Here is a 16,873-nt window from a genome sequence, read left to right as displayed (position 1 = left end):
ATTTGCTTCAGAAACCGCCTGGAAAGCAACGCAGAACACTGGTCGGCGCTGCTGCTGTCGCTGCGCGAGCTCACGGAGTGGGTCATCCGCAAGGAGACGGAACTGAACGCGCTGGCACCGGCGCGCGGCGACTTGCCCGTTCTGCTAAAGCAACAGGTCAGCGTTTCCGCCTCCACATTTCCTGCTGAGTTCAGACTACTCCTCAACGGATAAATAGACACAAAGAATTTTTATTTTACCTCACTTAATTACTGGACACTGAGGTCCGAATTGGTATCTACACAGCATTTGTCGGGTTGCGCGCAATGCCACCCGAAGCTGACATTCGGCGGTGACCAAAGAGTGCAGCACATCCAAGTTTGCTTAGTTTAGAGGTCGTTTTGACTTTTACGGTACATACGAGTATTGCAAAGATGAAATAATTTAACAAGATGAAGACTATTTATTAACATTTTTTGTGTAACAACTCCACTAGTTTTGTTATGATTCCCGCTGGGACTTGAACCGACGACCGTGCTGCATCGTACCATTGCCGTAGCATTGCTATTGTCGTGGCTCAAATAGCATGGTCTTGCATTTTTTCTGTTAGTTCCATCTTTGTATTCATAATCATAAGATAAGATAAGAAGACTTTTAGTAATACCTATAAGATTGTAATGTTCATGGCACATTTGTTATTTATTGTATGTTATGTAGTATAGTGCATTTTTTTAATTGGGACAGTAGGGGAGATCCAGGAATAGTGTCTTAGGAACCGTTAAGTTTTTTTGTGAAATCAATTTTGGTATAGTAAATTTTTTGATCAAGCGTGAGTTGCCCATAAAAATATTTGTTCTTACTGATGATCGACTCAGCTTAATGTAAGGATCATTTCATTGTATTGGGAGAAAAAATTGGGACCGCAGAAGTTGGTCGAATTTAATAAAATGTTTTTCATACAAGATGAATAAAATTGAGCAATTGCAATATATACAAAATGGATGAATACAAAAAAATTATCCATGTTGTTCATTTTTATGGAAATTGACTTTGCCAAAATTGTTTTCACAAAAACAGATGGAATGGTTCCTAAGACAGTTTCTCTGTATCCTATGGTTTCGGATTTCCCCATACTGTCCAGTAAAAAAAACTGTGTACATACTTAACGTAACGTTCCGATTTGAGCGGGACAATCCCGCTTTGACAAAACCGGACACACGTGACAATAAATTTAATATAATGGCGCGAAATCGAAGCCTCAAATAAACCTTGTCGCCGGGCTCTATTGATTGTGTCTTCGTACTGCGCGTGCATTGTTTTTGGCGGTGATGAGCGGTTGGAGGCAGCTGCCGTCGAATAGATTTAAAATCTAAACCTCACATCCCTAAAAATACATAAAGCTAGCCCATCAAATCACTCATGATTAGCTTTTTTTTAGTTTTGATCATTAAACATATTTAGTTCAATTAGAAAATAATTAATCATTAAACATTTAATAACTGTCATAAACATTTATTTTTAGAACAATAATAAATTTACTAACGTCCCGCTCTGAGGGAAAAAATAATGGTCACGTTGTGTATTTGATTTTTTACTTCTATTCAAGTGATCTAGGTGTTGACAAATTAATACGCGGTTTTCCAGCAACAGCAGAGTGAAATGCACTGGTGAGTGAGTTGGCTTGGCGATAAATAATTTGAACGCGACCCGCAAGTAAATTCCGCTCGTCAACGCTGCCACGCGTAATCAAACGCCATTGTTGCTGTGTCATCAGGGCTGTTGCAACTGTTTCTCTTATGTGCGTTCCCATCCCCGCCTATTGGAGATAAGCCCTAACAGTCGCGGACAATATTGTTGGAATGAAGTTATCGGCCTTATCGGTATATCTTGACCCTTAGAATAATGCTGGCAACAATCGAGCAGTGCCATTTCGAGTCATGCTGCACTGCAAAATGGCGGCTGCGTTTTGGAGTGCATGTGGGGCGAAATTAATGAACGCTACTTGTCTCCGGCTCGTCGCTGGACTCCAACCGTTCTCAAACATTTTTATTTAAATTCCGAGTTGAAGCAACGAGGCATTAATCACGGATTAAATCTACAAAGCAACATCGGCCGACTTGGAAGCGACCGCATAAGCTAATGTTGATTTCGCTGATCAAAGTAAAGATCCGGTTTAGTGATTATTTAATTGCGGTAATTCCTAGCGGAATAGTTGAACTGTCTTGTGCTTGTTTTAAATTGTGGAATTTAAAGTGGCAGAAGTGGTAGCGAGCAGAGCTTGCATCGAGAGTTGCGGTTTCCCGAATGAGAGAGTGTAAAACACACGATATTTTACTCCTTGGCTCATTGGTCGCGATAAATTCCCACGGAAAGAGTGGAAAATCAAAAATAATGGCGTGCGGCTACATGAGACCCGATAGAGTGTAATATTTTATGATCCCAACCCATAATTTATATGGTACACTTAAAATTTATGTGGATCATCGTTTTAAAAGGTTTTCCTTGAAATTCCGCATAGACGCTTCGAAATTCTGACAATTTAGCCAAAGGGTAGTCGCTTTGTACTTGGCGAAATAACTCATTATACCTTATGGGAATCGAATAGGTAGCTGGAATTTATCGCTTTGGTTCTTTTGCACTTTAGATGGGCTTATGAGACGATTTTATCTTGCTTGGGTAACAATTTGCCATTATCGTGTCCATTGTAAGGTATAGCCGTATCAAAAGTAGGTAACCAATCAAAAGTCGCTGCTGAGAACGGGACTCGCTCGTGTAACGAGAACATTTGCCCGCACTCCCCAGACTTGACACGTTTCCCAAAGGATGACGTGTTCCTTCACTCTAAACGATGTATTAGGTATATTGATTCTGAGCATTCACTTCATTCATGCCGTCACAGATCCTCCAAGGTCTTATGATGGACCGTGAACGTATTAAAAGGGAACCCTCCTTGGTTACTAAAAACAATGCGATTGAAATAATCAACATGTTGTTTAAGGAAATTATATACGCAACTTGTTTCCTTTAGCCTATCGTCGAGTACAATTATTGCAGCAACAATTTTACTTATTGCAACAACCATATCCGGTAATGAATTGAATCATTTTGTGATTGGAATCCGTCACATATTTGACAGGCTAACTGAATTAACGTCAATGTGCTATAGTGTATGATGTTGCAGGACGACCATCGCGCCTTCCGCCGTCAGCTGGAGGACAAACGCCCCGTGGTGGAGAGCAACCTGCTCAGCGGCCGCCAGTACATCGCCAGCGAGCCGCCTCTCTCCGATACGTCTGACACCGAGTGTGAGTGTTGCCTTGCACTAATACCTACGAAATATATCTATGTCTGATATAGGTGTACATGTTAAATATGTTAATAATATATTTATTATAACTCAATCTAATACAAGCCAAACAAATGTAAAGGATTAAATCTTAACACTCCAATAGTGTAGTTGCGATGCCTAAACTAAGTAAATGGGTACGTGTATTTTAGGCAACTTGTTTGTGCATACTTTATATTAAAGCCTAAAACAGATTTGCGACATTTATTTAACAATAAAACGGTATCAGTAATTATATAATATAAATCAATAGTTATTACATAAAGTCATATAATTATGAAATAACTTGTAGCGAACTCACTGTATCACCATAAGTTCTATTCCTAAGCCACGATTTGACTTTTAACATACCGTCTATACATGGCGAATAAATGATTGGCCAACGACACGGGATCGAATGGAGTAATTGAGTGCTACGCTAAACATATTGAGAAGGAGGTACGTTACGCGATTACTCTGGCGTTTGTGAACCGATTTTCATTATTCTTTTTTTTATTGGAATGAGGATATCTCAATATATGTCCCATGTAAATTTGAAGATAATATTCCACTTCTAAGGGTGGCAAACTAGGAGATGAATCCGACAAACTTGGCAAATGGATTTACATTTACATCTATTTCCACGAACTTTTGAGGCTGTTTTTTTTTTAAAGTTGCTTGTAGGACAAACAGTTGTCGAACAGAGTTTGTGGGTCATAATAATAAAAAGTACAACGATACGTAGTATTTATATTGTATTGCGAGACACAACAAGATCCAATGTAGTGCGTCACAGCGTAGTATCTCTAACTCTAAAATAAACAAATCGAGCTTCATTATCATCATCATCAACGCGACTATACCTAAGTCCCACCGGTGGACCCTGGTCTCTTCATGGTAACACATGTTCGGTGTTAGTATATTATAAAATTATCATTTTCCTGAAACAGCTTATTTGTTGCCAATTGCCACGAAATCGATAAATGTGTCGCATATATGCCCCTGTTGTTGAAGCATTTTCTTAATTAAAACATCCTCCACGCCGTTTGTGGATAACTGCTTCGGCGCCGTTCCGCTTTCCACAAAGGACGCGCTACGAACGGGGTTGAGTGCGCCAATAATAAACTACAATAATAAGTTACCCAGGCAGTCACACCAATTATTGGTCTCTGTGCTTTCTGTAGGTCAGAACACCTAAACCGATTCGGATGCGAACTTGCTCCCTGTCCCTACTCTTCGAGGGTCACCACTCTGTCGCCTACAGTAGGTGTCCACGTCTCCGAGTGTATCATTTGAATGTCTGAAAAGGGACCGCTATTAAACGGGTCCGTGAACAGGAACGCGCGCCTCGCTTAAGGATCGCTGTTCGCTTTAATTTTCTATTGCCTGTGCTCGCACTCACTTGTAACTTCATTCGCCTCACTCATCTACTATGAAACAACGTGAACGCTGGTTTACTAAAACAAGTATTTTAATATCACAGACATATGTCTAAATACATGAGGCAAGTGTACCTACTTCGCGTGGCTAATGTAAACTATAAACGCTTAGTTGCTGCTGCTACGCTACAGAACGCGCCCGGCCGTTATCGTAGTTAAACATCAATCGAAACCGCGAAAAATGCTTAATTGTGCCATTAGAAACTGCAAAACTACCACAGCTGAGAGAAGATAAATAAACAAGGACGTCTCCTTCCACGGTTATGTAATTTTGTTATCAGAATATGAAAAATTTATTTTAAAATAATAAATTATTTTGTTTACTTTTACTTGGTGATATACACTTTCACTTGGTGAAACTGCCTCCGTGGCCGAACGGTTACCACGCCGGACTGCCACGCAGAGGTCCCAGGTTCGATTCCCGGGCCGGGAGAAATATTTGTATGACCTACATTTATTTCTCTCGTGAGTTTGGGTGTAATTTGTGGTTGTCTATGTGTGTGTCCATGGCACCCGCGACACAGGGTTTCCCTAGTGCGGGGCTATGTTGAGTGTGTGCGTTATTATTATTATTATTATTATTATTATTACACTTGTGGTCCTTCTTTATTAGGCCAGAAAGCATCCGTTTCGTCGTACGGCCGCTTCGTCATGTTTTTAGTCATATTGTACGATTAGCGAAAGTTTACTTGATGCAACACAGTTCTCGATCGAGGGATGATAAATCTTCAGATCCTAGAAAATGTTATAAAAACATTCTAAAAGTTTTTCTATTTTAAGTTTCCGGAGCAACTTTTTTTCAAAACACGTATAAAGGACTTAATTATGTTATTCGGGTATTATTTTACTATACTCATATTTCACAGCTTCTTATAATCAAGAAATACTTGAAAAATCGTTATTCTAAATGCGTGCTAAATACTGCGTCTTCGATTTGATCAATCACTCTAGCGCCGAAGGGGGGTTTCCCATCACTAAATAGAGCTTGTGACGTCACTGGAGATACAAAAAATGAGGCACGCTGGGTTTTCATGCAGATCGTGGTACTTGCGGTGTCTATTTAGATATATTTATCTATTTTATCTATATTTTATCTGTATTTAATATATTAATGTTATCACTGTCGATTGAAATTACAACCTGGTAAAATCCGACCTACGACGTCCCAGTGGGAGAACGATTGCTTCCCAATTGAGAGATTGACGACGGTCGAAGTAGATTCACAACCCTTAACAAACGTGGGTTGTCTAAAGAACGTGTCCGCATGGCGCCAGCGTTACGGAAACTCAATATAGGCACTTGACGACAGGACTTCCATTGATTGCCAATTTTTACTACCATCCATTAAGCGTCAGCTTCAGTTAGTCTTCGAATTAATTTTTAGCACAACATGTGGCACTAGTGGGTAATGAAAATTTCATAAAGTTACCACACGATTTAGCTCTACCGTTCTCGTTCACGATTCTGGTATGTTAGACGTTTGTTGCCTACGGAAATGCTCCAGGAGTTCTATTGGTACGCTTGGTTTCTGCGGAAAATTGTCAAATACCTAATGGGATTCGGAATATCTCTATTTGGTATTTTCATGGAGTCACGCCCTGAAAAGACGAGCCGGCTAATTAAAAAGTCCGCCGTGCGTACAGAATTTCTTGCGCAACGATATATTTTTAGCATCGCAATCGTGAATGTCGTTGCAACGTGCGCGGCGTGGTGCCCTTTTGCTCCGATTCTGAACACCGCAAGTACAGTCATACCTACGTGGTATCAACCACAATTCTCACAATAACTGCTTTGCGTGCGTTTTAACTTAAGATAGTGTGACGCTGATGTGGCAAAAAAATGTGAAGACTCATTCTCCAAACAATTTTTGCCGCAAAAATAACGCGCTATATAATAACGTGCTGACGTCCTGCACAGCGACGACATATTACCGACGGAGGAATGATAATTTGCGATGCTGTAAATAAGCGCACTTTTAGCGTCGAGAGATGTTGAATAGCTATTTCTCGAATGAAGCCTGTGCGCGGGGCGCAATTACAGGCGTATGCCAGCGCACGCTGCTGCTGCATTAATTGCAAATACCGATCAAAGCGGGTGCTCAAAGCGCCCTCCGATCGGCTGGTGCGTATACAAGCCGTTGGGCGTAGACGGGCGGGGAGGGTGCTTGATTGCCGCTCGCTGTACGTGTATTCAATACACTTTACAGCACAATAATGCTGCAAATTAAATGGCAGGAATGCAGTGAGCAGCTTTCCTCGATTCAAACAAAAATCGTAAAGAAAGAACAAACAATGACACAACTAAGTAATTAAGGTGAAAAACCATTGGGAAAACAATTATAATTGTGATTTTTTTTAAATTGACGATTGCCACATGACATAACATTGGTAGCGTAACATTTTCTCATTCCAACTAACATACGTTAAACGGGAAGAGAGTTATCAAGGTATATTCACCAAAATATTTTCATGATAATTACCACTTCAGAGCCTGTTTAAAAGGGAACACAATAAAGTAGGCATACGCCATACGACGCTTTCATCGTAACAAAGTCTAATTTTATGTTAGTAGTTTTTAAAGGAGAAATAAGTTTATCGCCCAAAAGCTAACATAAACGGGATCCAGGCGTAAATGTCCGCTCGCACGTCACCCAGCTCGTAAATTTGGCACTGGGATGACTCCCCGAGACCAGCGGCGGCGCGGTGACTTTGGAAAACAAACTTCGTTCTCGTTACCATTACCATTACATTACCATTGGCCGCTGTCAACCCTGATGTCTGCTGGTAAACCATAAACTGCGCCGGCGCGACTGAAAGTGGCAGCAGCGCCTCCATTTTGTTCCATTTCATTCCCTGTGAGCCCAGAGCGTCGCCGACTCTTAAAGGACTAAAGGTAATGAAAAAAGCGAACCGAAGCGAGCTCGGGTCACGTTTTCAACAACACGTGTACAAACAATAATCAAAAAGGTCAATCAAGAAGATTCGCTTTAAGTAACACGCTAAAAAGTCCGACCATCAGAAAATGTGCCAAACTCTGCATACCCATTTTAATTAAACCAGATGGGCTTCTGTGTAGATCCTTTGGATCCGCTTGATTAAGAGGTTTGCTGGGTAATTCTTAATTAAAATGGTAGCTTCACTGGCTGCGAAATATTTGTTGTTGTGTTCAGGTGGCGCAGATATTGACAGGCACGTAGTTCGTAGCTTTTCAATATTCCGAATTGCAACGAAGAAGTGGTGCTTTTTTTTTCAAATAGATAACAATGAGTTTTTTGTTCAGAACATCAGCATACTGGTATGGGCCATATAGGTCAACCGCTAACGAAAGCCATTCCGCTGATATTTCCATCAGCGCCGCTCGCCGCGATGAAGGGAATCCCATATTGGAAATACCGCGTGTTTAAAGCGTCCCAACGTTGATAAACAGGTTGAAAAACATCGTCAATATAGTGAAGCACGCGGGCTACGTTCGTTCGTGACTCGATGAAATTCCTTCACGAGTAGAGCGTTGGAGCATGGACTATCCTAGTATGGCGCTCGAAATATGTGGCACATGTCTTTATTTTTCAGCAAAATATTCGTTATAAAGTTGTTTGTACAATCTTTAGTTTTACTTTTTACTGTTTGTGTCGTGCAATGGTGTCGAATAAACGTTATTACTCCGTGTTTACGTGTCACTTTTATCAAACCGTTGTATGGTCTACATAATACATATGTAAAAGGCTTCAAAAACTACGTTTACGGAATATTTCAGTTCTATAATAGATCTGGAAGAGATTGTTGGTTGCTAAAGTAACTTTTTTGCTGTTGTTGTTGTACATGTTGCTGGTTATTATAAAATAATTCTTAAACAATTAAGGTAGTTGAGGTATATAAGGTCCAGCCGGAAACAAGACTCGGTATTAAAAAATATTAGTCGTAATAGTCTAATTCGTACACACAGTTCAGGCGTTATATATTCAACCAGCTGGCAAAGTCGTTTCGGGCTGCGCGCTCCGCCATTTGGTTAGTAATGTACTAGTTAAAAAAAATTACTTTTAATGATATTTAGAAAATCATACCATCAAAGTGTTTATCAAACATATACAATTTAAATTTTAGACTAAGATAACGTCAATAAGAATTGGACCTTTATTTAGTCCGAGGATAATTCGGTTGCAGCAATAAATATGAACGATTTGATTTGCTTTTTGGTATAATTTTATGTGGATAGAGCTGTGGAGTGACCCAGGAATATTATATTTTATTTTTAGTTTCCTATTTTCCGTTTTACCGTTAAATAAACAATTTTTTTTTACACCTTTATTTTAATAAAACCTAAGGCCATACTTTTCTAAAAATTAAATAATATTCTTGTGATATTTTGTAAATCTGTTATTTGTCTCAAAATGAGTATTTCTTGCGCGGGCCTTAGTACCCCGATATTGCTTAACGAAGCCCAAAATGGCAGTTTTATAAATATTTAATATTTCAATTTTTCCATTGTGTTTTTTAAAATATATATTTCTGAAAACGTCCAAATATACGAGATTTTTATATTCAGTCTAGTTTTTGTAAAAATATTTTAGTTTGACAAAATTTTTTCGCTCGAAAAAAAACGTGTTCATATATAGGACATTTTTTGCCGGGAAGAAATGTTGGTGCTAACGGTTAATTCTAACTGGATTTGATAGGACATTTTTTGCCGGGAAGAAATGTTGGTGCTATAACGTTTAATTCTAACTGGATTTGGAATTTCCAAATGACATTGAAACTATGTTCAATATGTATCTGTAAAAGAATTTAGTTTTTTCGCACAAGGCGTGGCCGTTTGTAGAGTTCATAACACAATTATTCATCGGCCGACACAAATTAAATTCCCGCCTTTTTTTACAAAAGTTCGACTCATGTAACCCAGATACATACTGGCTGGCAACCCGAAATTCTTCGGCACTATATACAGTTCGGCGGAATGGTTGGCGCCTTTTAAAATAGCTTTACCTACGTGCTAAAACCATGTATAGTAAGATAGTAAGGAACAGTTTCGGCTAACCGCCGACCAGAGGAATCAAGATTTCTTATGTGCTTTTGGTTTGATGTAATTTGATATTGAAATAAGTGTCGACCATGTATTATCACCAAATCACCTGTAACTAATATTTTTTGATTCTAGTTCCTAGTGCTCGTCTTGATGCGCATTATTTCTTCATACATTTATGCAAGTGGCTGACAGTGGCTTTTTTTGTAACAGTGGCCCTGCAAGAAGGCGACTCGCGCGGGTACCGCTCGGCGGAGGAGCAAGCTCGCGAATTGGCCAGGTCCATTCGGCGCGAGGTGGCCAAGCTGGCCGACAAATGGAACGCTCTCGTGGACCGAAGCGACGCGTGGGGACGCTGCCTCGATGACGCCGTACAGGTCAGTACACACTTCAGTGCCGGTTCGGATTCTGATAAGGCGGCCACATTTATCATTGCGTTTTTTACATTTAATTTATTACATTTTTAAATTTTATCTTCCTTTAAACGTATTTCTTGATTGTATATTTAAATACGAAAAGTCTTATTGGTGCATAAGAAATTTGAAGTCATCGTGCCACCTATCGCATGTTTTGAGAACTTCGTGCGTAGTGATCGATACGTTCCCTTCACCGTTTTTCCATTGCTTGTAGTAACAATTATGCTACATAGATGGCGGTGTCGGTTCGCGCGCAGCGCACCAGAAAATACTTGCACCTTCATAATTATCATGTAGAATAAGATTACGAATTCTATTTGACAATCTGATATTCATAATAATTAGTTCAATTAAATAATGAATTTTGTATTACGTTTAAATATGACCAAAAAATCCGTTAGTATTCCTACAAACAACACTCGGTGCTGTATTGTTGTCTGGATTCCATAATGTGAAATGGTTTTTAAAATGTGGAAATGAACCACACTTTCGTTAAAGTGCTGCTTTCAGTCCAAATCATATTATTGTGCAACAATAATGCACCGTTGGGCCTTTTAGGTCTCTATGCCCGAACCTGTTGCTGGCACCAAAACTGATTAAGCTTATAACACTGATTTATTACATTATATGCGACTGATTACTTGCACTGGTCTTCTCTTAGGCGAAGGTTTAAACGAACATTTTCTAAAACTGAACATTTTGAACAATACTTTCCGTTATATATGCACATTTCTTTACGGCGACTTCCCGATCCGATGTAAAAGAATGGTGGGTAAGTAATGAATTATAACACGCTATTGGTCAATTTGCACTTTGAATTAAAAATAGTTTTCAGTGACATATTGGAGTGACCTATACCCTCGGCATCTGGGCCTGTTAACCCTTGCCTGGTAGTGGATGCTAAGTACGAAACGAAGGTTCGTACTTACATTGTGCAACTTCAGAGCGCGTCAATGTAAAAGGAAGCCTTTAGTACACAGTAATCTTTGACAGACATGCCAGTCTCAATGCAATTAGCATGAATAGAGTGCGTGCGTAACGAAAAGCGGGCGCGATTAAAATTTTAATGCGCATGATTTATTTAGCTCCCCGACTGCGTCGCCTGCGCCCGACGCCCGCTGATTATGAGCAAAGAATATTTACCTGTGAGAATTTTCCGTTTACCGTTAATACCGAACGAAGTGTGTACTCTAACGCTACAATGTGACCAGTCTACGTGAAAGGCTTGACTGAATGCTGAACTATAATGCTCGTGTACACGTCGCATTTCGACTTCGTAATTCATTCGAGCCTTGACCTTTTAAGCTGTATTTCGCTTATATCCCGAGTGTGTAGGAATGCGCCGCCACTATGCTTTTCGTCTTACGCGACTCTCTAAGCTCGGTTGGAATCTGTGCAGCGTTGTTTCGCAAGTGGATTGAACTACCACGCTGACCGACTCGACATTTTTCACCTTGTCACACGAGGACATGTTTCTCTTCGACGTAGGTAATTAACTTTATGTTGGATTGCCCCGGGTTGACGGCTCGCATTGGCCTGTGTGCCTCCAAAATTTGTGTGAGGCGTATGCGCTCCTTGAGTACGGGTTCGTTTTCTGCAGATTACGCAAAACACTTTTATTTTAACACTTAATTTTATTATACGTAACTTTAAAAATCAATTTTAATCTGACAAACTTCGTTATTAGCTATGGGTATAATTGAATATTGTAAATCAAAGTGGAATTCTGTAAAGTTTGCAAATAAATAATACGGTTTACACTGTAAACTTTTCAGCATGATTTTGCCGTTCCATGTAGTTGAATTCAGACAAACAGAAAGTATTTGGAAACAACATTTATGAAATCAAAATATGTGGGTGCCCGTGCTGTCAAGACACGTCTGTAATTTTGCTAAAAGCTCATTCATTTCTTTGCGGCAGGGAAATGTAATAATCTAAATGGCAGAAAAATCGGTAGGCACTAAGTCAGGTGAGTACGAAGAGCTCGACTTGCAGTTCCGGTAAGGTGTAGATGTAACGGTGAAGACCAATTCACTAGCCGGTTTTTATTTTGCGAGTTATTGCTATTGGGTTTTCGCGATTGCTGCATGTTGGAAAAGAAACTATTGTTTTCGGAGCTACATCACGTGTATTTTTTTTTCGAACAAACCTACGTTTCGGGACCTTTGCAGGTCCCTTGGTCACATTTGATATTTGACATACTTTTTGATTAACAGCCTGCGGCACGGCCTAGGTCAAGCAAAATTGACGTTGAAATGTTGAACGAATGTGAAGTGTGGGCGGAATACGCTGAAACAAACTAAATAAATTAGCGAACGTAAGTAGTAAATCAGTATTTGCTTACTTGACATCGGCTACGTTGAAACTCGTCGAGTTTTTCCTTGCCTTTGCTTAGCCATTCCGAGTGTTGAACTATAAGTACGTTGGGCGCACACGTGAGACGTTAGCAGGCTTGCGGCGGTGGGCTGCAACTAAATCCAAGAACAACACTTGTTGTTGTAGAGCATGTGCGCTGTGGTCACGGCTCTAGGCCCTCTATACTTTTGTTCTACTCGTCGTGCCGTGCGGTGGCTGACCGCGACGACCGCGACGACCGCGACGATCGCGACGATCGCGACGGCTAGATTACTTCCGATGACGGTCGAATTCTACTTTACTACTAAAACACAATGAATAATACCTATCAATTATTTCTGAAGCATGTTCCATATTATTTTGAATTTATGTGGGAAATTTACTTTGAAATTTGTTATGAGCTTTTCGTGATGAGACCTGCACGTCGAAGAAGGTTCACAGCCCTCGGGAAACGTGTCAAGTCCCCAACCCGCATTGGGCCAGCGGGGTAGAACTAATTAAACATACTAAATAGTACTGCAGTCTTATGTATGCTTGGGATTTTTCATCAGAGGAAATATTGGATCCCAAACTGGTGGCAAGGGGAAGCCATCTTCCCTATTGAAATTGGGATGTTTTTTAATTTCAATGGTCTCTCGCAGCACCCTAGATAAAAGTTTAAAATTTACTATTTCATACTAACTCTCCAGGACCTTCTGTTGGACCCTGTCTAAAGGACTATTCCACCGGTTTCTATTATTTTAGATGTGTCAGCTTATGAACTGTAAATAAAAAATGGAGAAGAATAAAATTTTAAAAGTACACAGTGTAGTAAAGAAACCCTTTTCTTATGATACCACACTTGTTCGCTTAGTGTTCCATCCCCTGTTCACAATCTTTAACGTGGATTTTCAAAAAACAATGAGACATGCTTTTGTACATTTCTTATTGGAATTTCCACACAACAGGGTTTAGGTCCTTTCATCCCCTTGCGGAATGAACGTGGAAAAATCCTTTCTTTTTCGATGATCATTGTAAAGTAGGTTCCGTAGTCAAATATTTCATACTTGTAACTTCAGCAGTTACGCCCGAGCGTTGTTACGTTGGCCAGGACTTATTCTTTTGTGTATTTACATTATTAGATCATTGTAAAGTGTTGGTGAGTGAAAGATGGAAATATATCCCTAAACGTGGACAAATAATAATAATTAAAATATGCTTATGTATCAAAACCACGGCTGATGGCCGCCGCAAAGGGGGTGCGGGAGCTGGGCTCGCAATTGACGTGTTGTGTTGCGGCGTTGCGCAACAATTTGCGAAAAATTCCAAAAAAAGAGACGGCAAAAGTGATAAAGGCTTAGTAGACAAAGACTGCTACCGTAATGCAAACCTTCAAGATGTCTGGGTATTACACACGTAATTTTAGAACTAGTCACATTTTATGAAGAATATTAAACGTTGTTTGAATGTTAAACTTTGGGGCACAACGCAGGATACTCGAATTTCAAAATGCGGCATGCGTTTATATTAACGAGAGCATCGTGTAGGTACGCATCACGTGCTGAGTCTCGTGATACGTAGACGCGGGCGCTGGCGACGTTACGCAGCGCCCCTTCACTCGATATATGCGCGCACACGAGCTCGTCATTTCGTGTCCTGCAACCCCCTCTCCCGAACCCTACCACACACAGAGGTTTGCTATGAATAACTGTCGCCTGCAAGCCGAGCCAACATTTTCGCACAAAGAATGTGGATAACTTCATTTTTCCCTTTTCGTATTACATCTACTACTACTGGCTTTTAAACAATTTCCATTTGAAAATCCGACACGCGCTGATTAGTAACGATTTTCAGCCCTCGCAATGCTACGCAAAAATATTTCAAGCACCAGTGCGTACGACAAGGGCTTTTATTCGACGGAACAAAGCTTGAAATGCCTATCGCCATCAGTAGTTTTTGCTTGAAATAAGTCAGAGTAGCGCAATGGGGCGGAAGTGTGTTTGCGGCGAGCTCGCTAAGTGCCGCGCCAACTGATGGATTGCAGGCGCGGGAGCATGACCACCGCTGGGTCCCACCACCGACGTGTTGTAGTGCACGTAGATAAAGGGGCGTAATTATCCCCTTCAAATACAAGCGAGTGTCTCTACAATTTTCAAAAGCGAGCACCCTTGTATTTCCGAGAGCTTAATTCCATTACAACTGAGATAGTTAATTGTGCATTTAAATCTAAACGGGCAGTCGTAAATTGAGTTATTCATAACTGCACGCTAAGCGCACGTCGCGCGCGTCTCGTCCGTCGGCAATTTAGCAATTACTTCTGACATAGACGTTGTTAAATGCAGCTGATAGCAGCAAAATCGCATTTGCGCCTGCGCTCTGTAGCACGCAACGGAATCGAAATAAGAACGGATATGTAAAGTGGTGGGAGGGGTCGGGTGAAAAACTGAAAGGCTCGAAGCGGATTGCGGGCGATCGCAGCACTAACGAGCTTCGCCCTCACCGCGTCTCCGCAACTGGAGATATCCTCGATATCAAAAGGTATGCAATCAATCTGATGATTCCAAGTGTAATTTATTTTGTATGAAGTGAAGCTACTTTGAATTTCAACAGCGATGTGGGAAATGCAAATCAGTGATCGATGGTTTGCTGCAAATCGGATGACTTGGTTTTTTATTCAAATTCTCTGTCAATTTGGGACTATTGTTTAAATAGCGTGGATTCGGTTTTTTCTTGTTTCGCAAACGCTACAATAGTCGGGATTTCAATACTTGAGTTGAATTCACACATTCGTTAGCAGCCATTGTTAAGCCCGCCTATTACGCAGTACTGACTTCTGTTTCATGTGAATGAGAATAGGCGACGAATACTTTCAGGTGTTCACACACCCGCCTCTTCTGCACGTAAATAATAGTTGTACATCATGTAGTGCGTCAATCGCTTGAAATTGTTCTCGTTACAAAATGTTTATTTTGAGAGTATGTGAGCCTCTAGCGACGCAACGATTCACCTTGGTTCTGAACCAGACGCGGGTGAATAGGCGTAGCTCTAGCTCTCATCGCGAAGTGACGGGCAACGATAACAAGCCGGTGTTTCTCTCCCGCTTCTCCTATTCGGTTTCAGACAGGCCTTGCACATGGCCGATTGTATGCATTCGATTGCTAAGCTCGTGCGCTAGTGCTCTAAGTGCGCTAGTCGTGCTAACGCAGCGCTTAATGATATTAATAATTCAGCTAAACAAATATGGAGGGCGACGAACTATGAACCGCATGAATTACGTACGCTCTATCTGACGCTCACGTCGGCCTGAGTCAAAACCGTACGGGCGAAACGAATGTGCGCCGATACAAACCGATTCGGCTATTTAATGTCACCGAATGCAGCGCCCGTGCATACTAACCAACATTAGGTTTTCTAGCCTCTCGGATAGAGCCGTGTGCTGCGCAGCTACATGTTGTACGAAATTGGGTTCTTTAGGTAACAAGATCCGGTAACTGCATCAGGAATCGGCCACGACAACCTAACTCTTGCGGCCAGGCTTCTGGGTACGGACTATTAGATAGGTACTTCGTGCCCGACGTCGCGCTCGGCCTGCGCACCGTTGCGCAACACTGCTTTTGTACTTTGATTACGTTCACAAAACTGATTCCAATTCAGAGATAAAATAACAATTTAATGAACGATGAGAACGAACTTTGTTGCTGTTGTAATTATGAGTACTAACTATGAATACTTCTTGCTTCAGATTCCTGGTTACGTACAATATCAAGGGCAGTGCTAGTGCCACGTCTCCCTTTGCAATGGATTGCGCTGTTATATCGTCGTCGGTCGGTAGGCAAAAGTGCTACGGACCACAAATTTAATTTCAGTGGGTCGTCTACTAGACGTCGCTTCAAATGTTGTCTAAACTTCCAATTGATGTGCTTAGCACAGCTGAACCGTTTCTTAGAGAACAGATGCATCAAAATGACATTTTGCTTTGGGGTAATGCCGCCGATATCAATAGAAGCTTTGTCCTACAGAAACGTGCGGCGGTTGGGGCAATTTACAACCTGGGCCCCAGATATTATAGGAATAGTATAGTAGAAGTATATATAGGAATAAAAGTAAACTAGCTGTTCTTGACAGGCGTCTTCACAAAGTCACAAATCCACTTAAGGGGCAATGTGTACGCTTCTATAACAAGATTCCGATTGTTGAGGTTTAAAACTAGTGAAACAAAAACTTTGTACTAAACGTATTTGGATGACAAAAATCCGTGGTAGTAAACCGTTTAGCTCATGGAGGTGATATCGATCTCTGATGTTTGAAAACAAAAAAAATATTGTAAATGTTGAATGTGCACAAACGTTATTTACAATGAGCAA

General features: G+C 40.8%; 1 protein-coding gene across 1 annotated transcript in view; it reads left to right on the top strand.

Moving 5' to 3' along the window:
* Positions 1-16,873, top strand: part of LOC113238956 (dystrophin, isoforms A/C/F/G/H) — a 429,949-nt gene that overhangs the window by 328,603 nt on the left and 84,473 nt on the right. Inside the window, exons 25-27 of the mRNA XM_026475816.1 lie at positions 12-156; positions 3,161-3,284; positions 9,973-10,136. Coding sequence (XP_026331601.1) covers positions 12-156; positions 3,161-3,284; positions 9,973-10,136 — 433 coding nt within the window. The remainder of the gene's footprint in view (positions 1-11; positions 157-3,160; positions 3,285-9,972; positions 10,137-16,873) is intronic.

This window comes from Hyposmocoma kahamanoa, unplaced genomic scaffold (assembly GCF_003589595.1).
Source record: "Hyposmocoma kahamanoa isolate Upper Pololo Valley unplaced genomic scaffold, ASM358959v1 98972, whole genome shotgun sequence".
Classification (NCBI taxonomy): domain Eukaryota; kingdom Metazoa; phylum Arthropoda; class Insecta; order Lepidoptera; family Cosmopterigidae; genus Hyposmocoma; species Hyposmocoma kahamanoa.
This window is presented reverse-complemented; position numbering and strand designations above follow the sequence as displayed.